Source organism: Pipra filicauda, unplaced genomic scaffold (assembly GCF_003945595.2).
Source record: "Pipra filicauda isolate LSUMZ 115617 unplaced genomic scaffold, ASM394559v2 scaffold66_size7647185_pilon, whole genome shotgun sequence".
NCBI lineage: Eukaryota > Metazoa > Chordata > Aves > Passeriformes > Pipridae > Pipra > Pipra filicauda.
The window spans coordinates 6,877,927-6,891,186 of NW_024104831.1; the positions used below are offsets into that span (position 1 = coordinate 6,877,927).

Here is a 13,260-nt window from a genome sequence, read left to right on the forward strand (position 1 = left end):
TTTATATATAATTACGGTCATCTGCAACGTGCATGGTATATATATATGTGAAAAAGTATAGAGTCTCTTTAGTTTTGAGATGAGAACTATTCTGTTAGACTGCTGGAAATGAGAATTCTGTTCATTGGGTGAAATTTCTCAGTGAAATCTGCTGGGAAAGTTTCCCATGAAATCACCCGTGCAAATGAGAGAATATTTGGTTCCTTTGATATAGACATGTTAAAGATAAATTCTGAGGCTCTCAGGATATTGTCTACAAAGGTTTTATGTTTCACTAATTCTTTTTTTGATGGTCTGATAAGCAACAAAGGACTATGTTAAAAACATGAACACAATCAACTTCTCAGAAGCCCAAGAAATCCTCTAAAAACAGGATTAGGAGCACAAGGTCTAATGGAATCATATTGTCAAAGAGCAAGACAAACTTACAGCAGGTCCAGTGGGCCCAGCACTGCCATCACTTCCACGAGCACCCTGTGAGGAAAGAACATGATAAATAGTTTGAAAAGAGAACTGAATATCAGAGAAAGCCACAGTAAGCGGCTGGTCATGATGACAGACAGATGGGAAGCCACTTACAGCTGGTCCAGGGGCACCTACTCTTCCTCTCTCACCAGGGAGACCACGAGCACCCTGAAAGAAAAAAATTAAATTAACTCATTTATATCTCTTCATTGTACATAGATATATAGAATTTTTTCCCTCTGATAAGTCATATTACTATTACATAAGAGTATCTAGCTAGCTGGAGTGTTGCAGATGACAAATACTGAAGAAAATGCTAGCTGAACAAAATCTATTAGATTATAATTTCCCACAGCAGCAGTGAATACTTACAGGTTGTCCTGGGGTACCATTTTCACCAGGGGCACCAGGTTCTCCCTGTGAAGAAGAAAGTTTGGAGGCTTGAATTAATTAAAGGATGCTTTGGACAGACAGCACAGCACCTTCAGAGAGATTTTCAACTGCTGGATCCTACTCTCTTTGTCTTCTGTAGCACTTGCACCACAGTATACAATAGTATAGTCCTGAGGATGCAGAGACTGCAATTGTCCCTACATATACTGGAACACAGTCAAATGGAATCATTTTAGAAGAGGAGGGACAAAGAAAGTTGCTTGACTGACCTAGCTCAGCTTTCTTTATCCCCTTTCTTCATTCTGATATTTACTCTGTAGTACGCATTTAAAAGATTGGGCCTGGATAGTCAGCTACTAATTCAGATCAATCAGCAGCTGTTTTTTAGCTAGAGCAGAAGCAGAATGATGCTTTCCTTTGCCTTATGTTAAGGTGACACAGTTCCCGTCAAATGGCTGAAAATAAGGATCTGCCTCAGTTATTTTTAAGACCAATACTACTGATTATTTGAGGTCTAGGTTGATCTGCAGTAACAAGGTTTGTCCTAGAGCACTTGTATCCTGATATACCTGAATGCACCCAATCCTAAACGCTGCCAAGAATGCAAGTTTTTGCCTTCCTCAACTGCACAGTTATATTGTGACTGACCTTAATTTATTATACTGGTGTTTTCCAGTCAGAGTAGCATTCTTACTAGTAACTCTTCTATCATTTATTTAATTGCTTTATCTGCTTTTAATATCCAATAACTGGGTAGACTGTTTGCTATCTCTTTACCATATTTTGTTCTGGAGGTAAACCTCTTACAGTGATACTGGAGAATGGTATGTTACAGTTAATAACTCTAAAACAAAGTGGTGCTAAGCTCTTAGAAACAAACAAGAGGCAGAATTAGCATTTGAGTTTTTCATTGCTATATTAAGAATTCTTGAATACAAATCTTCTGTGAATCACTCAGCTGCATTTAAATTTCCTACAACCCCATATTGCAGTATTTTTCAAGAACACTGGGGCACTGAGGTGGAATGGAAGAGGAAGAAGCTAAAAGAGAAAGAGTTTGCCAGAGATATTTCTGGACTATATTTAAGAATATATTTTTAAGGATTTTTTTTTTAAGTATAGTGTTCAAATATGTACTAATCTGAAGATGGTAAAAAGGACTGTGAAGATCAAAATAACCTCAGTTCAGAAAAGCGCTTCATCTACCCAAATTTTTAGCAGAAAGCCTTACATTGAACATGTATCTCACACAACAGAGTTTTGCAGAAAAACAAGATGTTTTCATTTTAGCCTGCTTTAAAAAAACCCACCAAAATCCAAAATACAACCCACAGAAGAGCACAGATAGCAAAAGCAGTCTGAAGTGCTAGTGAATAGTCAATCACCAGAAGCCCAGTTCTGCAGCTCTTACTGTAAGTACTAACTTGACTAAGGGCTCAAGGATAAGGCCCCAGGAAAGTTCCCATGATAAGGTGCATGTGTTTGTTCTACATGGATCCACTGACTTCTAGATTATTGCAGCTGAGCAATGTTTATTGGCAACATGGAAGACTGATTGGAGGAGACGTCACATGTTTTTCGCTAAAAAGATCTATAAATGCATCCTACATTTTCAGATTTCATGTTTACCTTGTTGCCAGGAGTACCAGGTTGTCCCTTTTGACCATCCAGACCATTGTGTCCCTATATTGAGTAGAAAAATAAATACTGATACATATTTTCTCACAAATGACTATACACAAACTCTTAGTCTTGTAACATAAATCCCTCCTCCCACACAAAATTATTTCCTAATATAATCTTCTTATTTTTCCATAATAATCAGTCTTTCATATCAGGCAATATAAAAAACTTCAAGGAGTTTCATGCACTCTTGACTTTCAGAGCATTTCCAGGGGTTTTCAGTATGCTGCACTGTTATCAGTTTTAAATATTCAGGGAAAATATGTATATACTCACCCTAATTCCCTTAAAGCCAGGCAGACCAGGAGTTCCAGGGAAACCACGAGCACCCTAAAAAACCACAGTGCACAAATGATTGTCTGTCATATTACACACTGCAGCTAAAAAGAAAGAAATTGGATAAGTCTTTCAATAAAACTACTACATAGATTTGGGTCATGATCATTCAAGTGAGGAATACAGTTCAGACCCTAATCTCTCAGGATCAGACTTGATTATTGATTAACAATAATCAACCTGATTTTTCCAGTTCTGAATCTCAGAAATTTCATGCATTACCACGTGATAGCACAGCTGTTTTAACTTCCTGTGCCAAGGTGCCTGCTCACCTGCTTCTGTATATTCTGTATAACTCCTCACGGTGGCATTTCTGTTACTCATTACATTTGCTTTACTGGATATGGGGTGGGGAAAAAAAACCCAAAACTATATGATATCCCTGAAAGTAAGGACTGACATTGGATTAATCCATGTAAGGAATATTACTAGACTGTTAATGTGATGAAATTCTGAAAGGTTGTTAGGTTTCATTGATCAGTGAATTGTTTTGTATTGTATACAGTGGATTACTACATACCTGAGGGCCAGCAACACCTCTCTCACCAGGTCTTCCAGGTTTGCCAGGGTGACCCTAAAAAATCCAGTAAAGATGCACTAAGAAGGAAAGCTCCTTTTATAAAATAACAACATAAACCATTTAAAAAAAAATACACTGGCAAAGCTTCTCCTTTTCAATAAATACAGGGAGCCTATTAGCTTTCAAGTTTTCTTCTTCCTGTATTCAGGAAGCTAAATAATATTTTTGGAGATGTTTTGGAGTTATCCAATTTTCTGTACCTTTCCAGCATACTGCATCTCTTGTACTGTAAAATAATTATTTCAGGGGCTTATTTATTCTATATATTATAGAAGAATGTAAAAATTATGACAAATACAACGCTTATCTTAATGATAACCTGATTGTTAGAGTTGAATCACCACACCAAAAGAGATGAAAAACATTTAATAACCACTTACATCTTCACCAGCCTTTCCTGGAGGACCAGGGGGACCACGAGGACCGTGGGGACCCTGTTAAAAATAGATTGAGCATTACTTAAAGCATCTTCTTCATCGAAGTCTTTCCACTGGCTTCTGACTTGAGTTGGGGTATAGCTGAAGCCTAATTGACTTTATGATTCCAATTTGAAAGAGCCCGAGTCTGAGTGTTCAGCTCTGTTTCTGTAACAGGATCAAGCAGGAGTATCCAAACATTCAGAGATGTGCAGATGGATAGGAGAAATGGGCCTAAGTATTACAAGCCTACTTTGGTGTGCTATTTCTAATGTTAACAGTGTCTGCATGTGAAACCTGTACTTACTGTTTGACCAGGTTCACCAGGCTCACCGGGAATGCCTTGAAAACCGGGAGGACCCTAGAAGATGAGGGAGATATTGTTAGTTTTCAAACAAGCTAATATGTCATTTTTTAGGTATGTCAATGTCAGTAGAAGAGATGAGACTGTACTTACAGGGGGTCCAGATGCTCCAGGTGGGCCTCTAGGCCCCATTAAACCCTAAGGGAGAAAAATTGCAAAATCTCTTTTAAAAACCACTATTAAATAAACTCATCTATAACACCAATTCCTGGTATTCCTAAAATATTGTAAGCAACACAGTTTTCAGTGTGCAATGTCCAGGTCAAACTACAAGAAGTTAAGAGATCTGCATGAATTTGCACAGGCAGTCCAAGTGCAAACAGATCTTCTAAGGGCAGTGAACCATCAGAGAATCCAGTAGGATGATTAGGAATGTACCATTATGGCTGTGAACCTTGTAATTAGTCTTCTTAATCTATTCTGGCTTATTAGCAAGTGCACTGGCTCATTCTTCTATGTACCCTCTACCTCTCTGTGCAGAAAATTCCAGAATTTAAAGATGAGGGTCATAACAAAACATTGTGAAAGGCTCTTATACATATTATGTATACATCTATTTCAAATAATGATCTACTTCTATTTAAATATTTAATTGCTTTCTGGTTTTGATTAAATTCTCTTCATTTCACTGCAAAATAAGTCACTAACATACTTTTGAAAAGGAAATTTCCCCAGATTAGTGCACTTTCATAAGGGTTGTCTCAAGTCTTACTAAGCAAGAAAACAATTTTGAACTGAAATTTAATTTAGACTTCTATTGTCCAAAATGATTTAGGATATGTTTCAACAGAAATCATTATGTTTTAAATTGGTTTTAAAACTTTCTTAGGAACTTTTGTAAATTTGTAAATTTGTAAAACTCACTACAAGATTAAAATCATATGCCAACTTTTCAATGGCTTATGTAGCATTCCTATAAAACTGAATACTTTTCATTAAGAGGAATAAATACATATTAATTACAGGCATTTACTTACGAAAGTTAAAGCAATGTTGCGGATATAAAAATATGCAGTAATTCTAGAAAAAATAACTGTTTCTGAATAGGCTGAATCATATATGCTGCATAAACCCTGTGAATTTGTTCACAAATTATATTACATAATTATTTTTCCCTCCCTTTCTAACTTCCCAATCTATTACATTTTCTTCATGAAACTTAAAACTTCCTCACAGAAGGTAGATTCTACTGCTGTTGCTGTCAGATGAACCCTAATTGACTCAAAAATTGGAACTCAGAAAATTGTGACACCCCAAGTAAATCCTCATCTACATTTTCTGATTTATTGTCAGACATTGAGGGCAGAGCTTGATTAAAAGTACTCCTATTTTCCTATATTTAGTATCTAAATGGACACCAAAAGATTTCCCAGAATTCATTTAATATACAGTATTTTTAGAAATGGAGACAAGCACTTGACCCAGAATAATCTTGGGCAGCCTTCATCCTGCTGCTCACCCATCAGATGCACTGGCTGGGATGTCAGTGTGTTTGGTGAATTTAACCCCTATGTTACTATCTGTGTGCACTTAAAATATCTGCTAACATCAGGAAGCATTAGAAATTCATGTGGAGCAGCAATAGACTCCTTAAATTCCATTTGGACATAATATGCAGTAAACAAGGATATCAAATGAGTTGTATAGCCATGGGGGAAAAATGGTCACCAACTGGAGCTGAGATGCTGAGTTACTTCCTAGACCTATGTCTGCCTTAGAGAGCAGCTTTACAATCATTCTTCCTAAAACACAGTCTTCTGTCTCAATATGGGTAAAGTAAAACTATATAAAAGTACACGTGTTATCTGACATCAAATTATGAGATTCACTGATTCATAAAAGTGTTAAACATATTGAAGATGAAATATGGTCTTGGGACTGTATATTTAAGTCCTAAGACTATTTTAAACACATACATTTCAAAACATATACTGTCCTACATCAAAGGATCAGTTCACAGACTGACTCAAAATATGATCAAAACACTAACTTTATACTATGTTTTGCATTAATACTGCTGGATTAGACTCAAAGGAAAATACTAAACACACCCATGCCAGTTACCAAGTGCTCTATCATATACCTACCATAGGTCCCGGGCCAAAATCGGCTGCTTTAGATGGATCATATTGAGCAGCAAAGTTCTGTAGGTTATAAAAAGTTTGAAATTAAAATACTAAAAATTTTGCCTTAAAAATATTTCTTATCAACATTCTACATCTAAACATCATCCGACTTGTTACACTTGCTATATGACTTGTTAAAGCAGAATACATACAACTCAGTAAACATAGCCCTATTATAATTACATTTCTATTCACGTTTCCAAAAAGACTTGATTTTACTGGAAAGGCTCCTTCAAACAGTGGCCTTAAATATCTATGCAGAAGTGATAAAGAAGCATTGCAACAGCGTGAACTGAAAATTAAGAATGTAAACTCAGTGGTCATTTAAAGTTGCAAACTTTCTTTAAACTCTCAAATTGCTCTGCGTAATTTTCAATAAGGGAAGTTATGCACATTTTTCATTGCTTTGCTTAAGTTAAATTCATGTACCAGCCCTGACAGATGAGGTAGGCCCTTCAGCTTCAAAAAGAACTGAGGAGCTGCAGCCTCAGAGACTGCAGTGGATTGTTGATATTTTACCAAAATGGAAAGAAGTTCTACATGGCACAACTGAAAATGCTTTGCTTCCTTGTTTTTGTTTGATTGTTTTATTAGCATATTAAAATAAGAAAAAATAACAAAAGCAGTTTGAGATTTGCAAATGGGAAAATAAACTACTTTTATCCATACTGAAGGCAAAAGAGTATTTTTCCATGCAGAAGGATTTACCAAACTTGATCAATACAACACTGTCTTTGTCTTCATGCTGCCTATGCAAACCGATGTCAAGCAAAGAGTTAAATTCTGCAGAGAATACGTCATGGACCCTTGTGCAGAAAGTGTGTATGTGACACAGTCCATTTACGTTCCGCAGCATGAATACAGATAGAAATGAAAAATTCTCAAAAATATACTCTAAAATTCTACAGGACTTTTAAGTACTGATTTTTAGCCTAAGGGGTAGTCTTCTTCAGCTTATTCCAACACAGCTCCTGTCTGTTGAATCCAACTGTGAAGGTTTCTTTTCACCATCTGCTTAAAAGCACTGGTTTCATTTAGTTGAATCCTAACCTATACACATTATGGCTGTGTAAATTTAATGCTAAATAACAGGGTTGTTTTGCTCCTCTGCATAAGTCCCCATTGAATACAGAATCCAAATTTTCCGTGGAACATTTACACCCCAAGCAAAGTTTAATTGGAACTGGGACCACGAATTTCTTAAGGCTCACAAGAGAATGTGTGTTCTACTTTCCAATGCAACATCAGTATTTTCCAGCTGATAAACGTTTTGTTTAGTCAGAAAGCACAGTTTTGGTAATAGGAAGTTTGGATGCCTTACTCCGCCAAGACCTGGAGGACCAGAGGGCCCTGGAGGACCTGGTAGTCCATCTTTACCATCTCTGCCTGGTGGACCTGGTGGACCCTAGAGTCAAAAAGAGGATTACAAAGTGAACATTAGAAGTGGCTGAAGAAATCTCTGATGTGATAACTTCATTAACAACCAGGGACCTACATCACACTCTACAGCAGCTTCAATAAATGCCTAACTTGAGAAAATAAGTATAGTCTGATTTTATGTTGACTCCCCATAACTCAAATCAGATATGTACAGACCTTCATATTTGAGAAAATTTATGGGGGAGATATTTCATTTATGCTACCAAAGCATAATCTCCAAATTGGGAAGTTTCATTTTAAGCGAACAAATTTTGGACTCATACATTTCTTGTGACCCATGTGGACCCACAAAGGTGCTCAAGTTTTGCCGTTGTGGCAGTTAAGGTGAGGTATTTACTTTGTTTAGTATTTTGGATCCAGTTCAGTGTTAAATGAAATCCATAATAAATGGATTTCTAAAGGAGCAGGATTAGACTTCCTACATTCAGGACAAAGTCTGTATCTCATTTCACTAAATGAATTTAGTTAGTGGTAGCCTAAATCAAATATCCAGTTGATTATACAGATAGAGTCTTCCTAATAGTTCCCTTCACATTTGTCAGCATACTACAATCTCAAAACCTCAAGAGCTCCCTATCAGTACTATGGCATTTTCATTTTCAGAAGACACGTAAGACACACAACTACAAGCTACACAGATAAGCATGTGAATTTCAGAATGCCACTTTACAAAGAGCAGCAGTGATGCAGAAGCAAAACAGAAAAGCAAATATCAGCAATATGAATGAACAGTACAATTAAATTATTTGACTGTCCTCATTTATGGTTACTTTTACAGTAGCCTTTAATAGTACAATGTCTGCTTTGGCTAGTAGAAGGTAGATGACAAATGCCTAGCTGCCAAGAAGAGAGCTTTTCCAAGCCATCTTCAGAGACACAGACAATAAATCATCCTCAAAACTGGCTTTGTCCACTCAGGGCTTATCCAGATACCATATTGTTCAAAGACCACATCTTTATGTGTTGACTTTTCCCTCTACACTTCCATGCACTATTTCCATGGTGAGCAACTGGAAAAACATTTTTCAAGTCATCACTTGGATTGCTAGGCTGCTATATGATCTCAGTCACATCTGCTCAGGCACAATGACCATAATTAGGTCGCTGAGGTATTGGTACATAGGTAACTTGGTTTCTTTTTTGATGAAATTGTACATGCAAGCCTCTGTAGCTACATTCATTTAATATCACAACGATGCCTAAACTTATTTTTTTACCCTACTGTTCTTCCAACAACTGCTGTTCAAAGTTCACAAACAAATGAACGGCCTTACCCTTTCTCCCTGCGGCCCTTTGTCTCCTCTAGGGCCCTGCAGGAAGAAAATAACACCTAATGAGTTACCGCAGAAATTTTCCAGGAGGATACAGGGAAACAGACACATGAAGAACAATTAGTGTACATGAAAAAGTGAAAGATGACTGCACATACAGGTCCAATAGCTATTCTCCACAGACAGATAATTCTTTTTCCTCAATAAGCTACTGGAAATAGACCCTGTCAGTACTGTGTGAGTAAAAATTATCACTGCACAGACCACAGAAGAAATTTAAAAGTTGATTTTCATCTCCACTAAATAGCTAGTTCTAATTTAAAGTAGGGACTCTCACAAATAAAATAGAATCTATTTAGCTTTTAAGATCTGTATAGATATTGCTGTACTATTCAATTCACGTAAATCTTTCTTAAGGAACTCTGACTAAGAATGCTACTTTGATGAAGTTTAGTTCTTAGCAGGCTTAGTTCTGCTCATGGATAAAGTATCTTTATTTTGAATTATTAAAATTCACCCTGGTGTTAAGATGTTGCACTGATTGTTCCCTCCTTTTTACTGCCTATTCATCTCAGTGCTAGTACTATTTTCAGAGAACACTGAAAATAATTAATGTAGTCAGTTTTCCTTTCATCCAATATTCATCAAAATATTAATCTCTAGAAGATTATTTGATACCATCTCCATTTCCACACAAGAAAAAAATTGCTTACCTTACGCCCTGCAGGTGCCTGGAAAAAATAAAGAAGAGAATTAAAAAAGTTAAAATTTCTCCCAGTATTTTAGACTAAAATAGTGTATAAACTTAGATTCATCTTCTTACATAACTATACTTTTCCTCAGTACAGTATATTTAAGTATGCCCAAAGGTTTTAAATTACTACGAAGGCTACAAGTTTATATATAGCAAAGATGCATGTAACTATATGAAAACATTCTGTTGAAGACTGACCATCTTGCAGCTATTACAGCCTAAAAAACTAGCATTAAAAAAGTCACACCTGAGCTCTTCCATAATCTTTCTGTGCAATGAAATTTAGACTGTAAAACTGGCTTTAAAGTAGAGTCTTCTCCAATCCAAACTGCCAGATGCAGTATCCAAACATCACTGCTCTGTTACTTTCTCCTCATGGTCTCTACACCTATGAAGGCAGTCTCTTAAAAAGTCCGTCCCACTTGTGAAATCGGGGTGGGTACCTTTCCAGGCAGTCCCTTCAGGATTTAATCACCATCTTTCCATGACCATCTTGAAATGAACTTTAGAAAATTATACTGCCACAAGAAAAGAATCCTAGCCTGTTAATTGGAGTGCTACATATTAGATAAAGAAATTATACTGACCTCACTCACATCTGCAAAAAGAAGGGAAAGAAAAAAAAGAGAGATAATTAGAGTGTGGATTCAGTTATTTTGCAAGTTTTACATTTCATTGCTTTTAATTCAAAATGCAATTTTCTTTATTTTCTTAATGCAATAAACATTTTCCTTATGTAATTTCTTACTTTTAAGATGATTATCTTAGACTGGAAAGACTCGCAGGTAAAATTGCCACGTATTCCAAATTCAAAACAGACTTGCTAATGAAACTAAAACAAGTAATATGATTGATGCAGTAAAAAGGCAGATATCATCTATAAGCCTGCTCTAAATATTCTTAAACGTACCTCCCTAGAAATAAAAGCACCAATGTATTTTCACATGTGTGCGTGCAACAGATTACTAAGCCCAGATAGGCTGATACATTGTGAAGATGCTGAATTTTAGGAGTAATCTTAAATTTTAATGTAAATAGCCCCATCACACTTTTTACGGGGAACAGTTCTAGCCACACATACCTATTTCCACAATTTCCTGTAAAAGCGTGTAACAGAGAACACCTTGAAGCTATTAAACACCAAAAGGCAAATAACTATATCTTATGTACTACTAAATATGCTATTAGTCATTAGCTGGAAATACAAATTTTCTGAATTTCTTAATTTACAATTAAAAATCTATTTTGGCTTAAACTCATTATAGTAAAAGGGTCTCATATCACACTTGAATGCTACCAATTTGACCTTATCCCTAAGTAGCAGGTTGTTGGAGATTTTTCCACAGCATGTCACTTTGGCAATGTATGATCACACTAAATTCAGATGATTCATACAGTCCAGCAAAAGGTAACACTGCTGAAATGCTGAAAGCACTGAAATACCGCGGCAGCACACACCGATTGCCTGTGCTAACCTAACATAAAATTGAAGCCATTACTGCCCCCAGGTGATGTGACACTGGCAACTACCCAAACTCATTGCAGGCAGTGCGGGGGCGCTCGGTTCGGGGTCCCCCACACGAACCGCTCCGTCTCCTTGGCAAAGGAGCTGCTACACCGGGGGTGGGTGGGGGGATGTCCCCAGAATGCCCCGCCAGAACGGCCCTCCCGCCGCCCCCCGGGCATCCCCCTGGCCACGGCCACCGCGCTGGACACTGCCCCGGCCCCTCGCCGCTCCCCGGGCTGGCAGCGGCAGGGGCACAGCCAAGGCATGTTCCCGGGGGCTCCCAGCGCCCTGAGCGGGCAGCGCACGGCTGCTCCATCCCTCCTCCGCCCTGGAAAGCGGCCAAAGCCCAGTGCAGAGGCACGACGGCCAGGGGCTCAGGGGGCCACTTCCCAGGGCGCTGTCACGCAGAGAGGCGGGGAGGGGCTCAGCTTCGGCCCCAGCCGAGTGAGCGGGGCGCAGTACGTGTGCGTGTGTGGGTGCCCTTTTCCCTCTGCGATGGGGGGCACTAAATCCTCTCTCAGCGAACGTCGGGGAGCCGCGCTCCCTTTTCTCACTAGAGCGAAGCAATATTGCTTCCCTGCCTCCTTTCGTCCTCCCCTCCCCGGAGAGCCCTTGGGGCGGGCTCAGCGTGCGGGGATCTCCGCGGGAACACGAGAACAGCCCCGTCCCGTCGCGCTGGGCCGCAGGGCCCCGGGGCGCCGCAGGGCTCCGAGCCGCCCGCAGGGGGCGCTGCCGCGGGCGGGGAGCGGGGCGGCGGGTCCCGCACGGAGCCACCGCCGCCCCCCCGGAGGGAGGGATGAACCGCCGCTCTCCCGCTCCTCCCGCTCCTCCGCTTCGGAAAGCGCGCCTGAAGTCTCACAAAAGTACAGCCTGGGTTCTTCCGCTCGCCGCAAGCATTCTCCTCCCAGCCTGTATCCGTTATCTCCTTCCCAGCATCTGCGCTGGAGACAGGGCTTTGCGTTCTCCTTTAGGTACGAGCCCGTCTGGGGGGAGGGGGTTATTCTGGTTTTCTCTTTTTTTTTTCTTTTTTGGGGTTCTTTTTGCTTAATTTTTTTTATTTTTTTTTTGTTTTTTTTTTTTTATTTTTTTTTTTTTAATCGTAGGGGAAAATCTCGTTGGCCTTTTGCCATCTTTTTCTGAGGGGAAGAAAGAAGCTAGATTCTGATCTGGGACGGGAGGTGGCAGTTTATGAGCTGGTCTCTATCGTTTGGGAAGAGGCAGCTCCCCGCAGGGGAGGGCGTCGGGACAGAGCGCAGAGCCGGACAGCCACCCCTGCCACCACCCCTGCCACAAACAAGCGGAAAGCACTTACGTTGGCCTGTTGTTAGGTATGAAGTTACTGCGAGCAGCAACCAAATCCGTGTATCCACAAAGCTGAGCATGTCTAGTTGCAAGACATGCAGACTCCTTGTGGTGCCGAGTCGGTTGGTTAGCTATCGCCTGTGGGACGCAGGCATACAGTCTTGAGGAGTAACTCCAACCTTAGCAGAAACCTGCTGCCCGGGACGCTAAATTAACCCAGCCCCGGTCCGTTCTACTTATACCGCAGGAGGGTCCCGGCACCGCCCAGCCCGTCACGTGCCCGTGTCTCCGGCCCGGCGCGGCAGCCTTGGCAGCGGGAGCGGCGGGGGGGCGGCGACGGTAAATTGGTTCCATGCTTTGAGGACGTGGACACTTTGAGGCTTTCGGAAGGAAAATCTGACTCGTCGTCTGATTTTTTTTTTTTTTGCCCTTATCATTCTCTCTCTTTTTTTTTTTTCTTCTTTCCCCTCAGCCGTCCCCCGCCCCTCTCGCCTCGCTTTTCTGGGAGTGCGGCCGGGAGCCTTGCCGGGCAGCCGGCTGGCAGCGCCCCGACGGCGTTCAAAGCGGGAGCTGTCCAGGGCCTACGGAGCCTCCTGCCCTGCGGGAAAGCGGCCGGGGGAGCC

The 13,260-nt window shown here is 40.1% G+C and overlaps 1 protein-coding gene across 1 annotated transcript in view; it reads right to left on the reverse strand.

Annotated features, from left to right (window-relative positions):
- The window catches only part of COL1A2 (collagen type I alpha 2 chain), a 39,610-nt gene extending 26,705 nt beyond the window's left edge, over positions 1–12,905 (reverse strand). The window contains exons 1-15 of the mRNA XM_027749101.2: positions 12,648–12,905; positions 10,416–10,426; positions 9,788–9,805; positions 9,078–9,113; positions 7,685–7,768; positions 6,325–6,381; positions 4,331–4,375; positions 4,181–4,234; positions 3,838–3,891; positions 3,398–3,451; positions 2,818–2,871; positions 2,488–2,541; positions 838–882; positions 580–633; positions 430–474 (exon numbers count right to left, since the gene is read on the reverse strand). Coding sequence (XP_027604902.1) covers positions 430–474; positions 580–633; positions 838–882; positions 2,488–2,541; positions 2,818–2,871; positions 3,398–3,451; positions 3,838–3,891; positions 4,181–4,234; positions 4,331–4,375; positions 6,325–6,381; positions 7,685–7,768; positions 9,078–9,113; positions 9,788–9,805; positions 10,416–10,426; positions 12,648–12,717 — 735 coding nt within the window. The 5' untranslated portion in view covers positions 12,718–12,905. The remainder of the gene's footprint in view (positions 1–429; positions 475–579; positions 634–837; positions 883–2,487; positions 2,542–2,817; positions 2,872–3,397; positions 3,452–3,837; positions 3,892–4,180; positions 4,235–4,330; positions 4,376–6,324; positions 6,382–7,684; positions 7,769–9,077; positions 9,114–9,787; positions 9,806–10,415; positions 10,427–12,647) is intronic.
- Between the last annotated feature and the right edge of the window lie 355 nt (positions 12,906–13,260).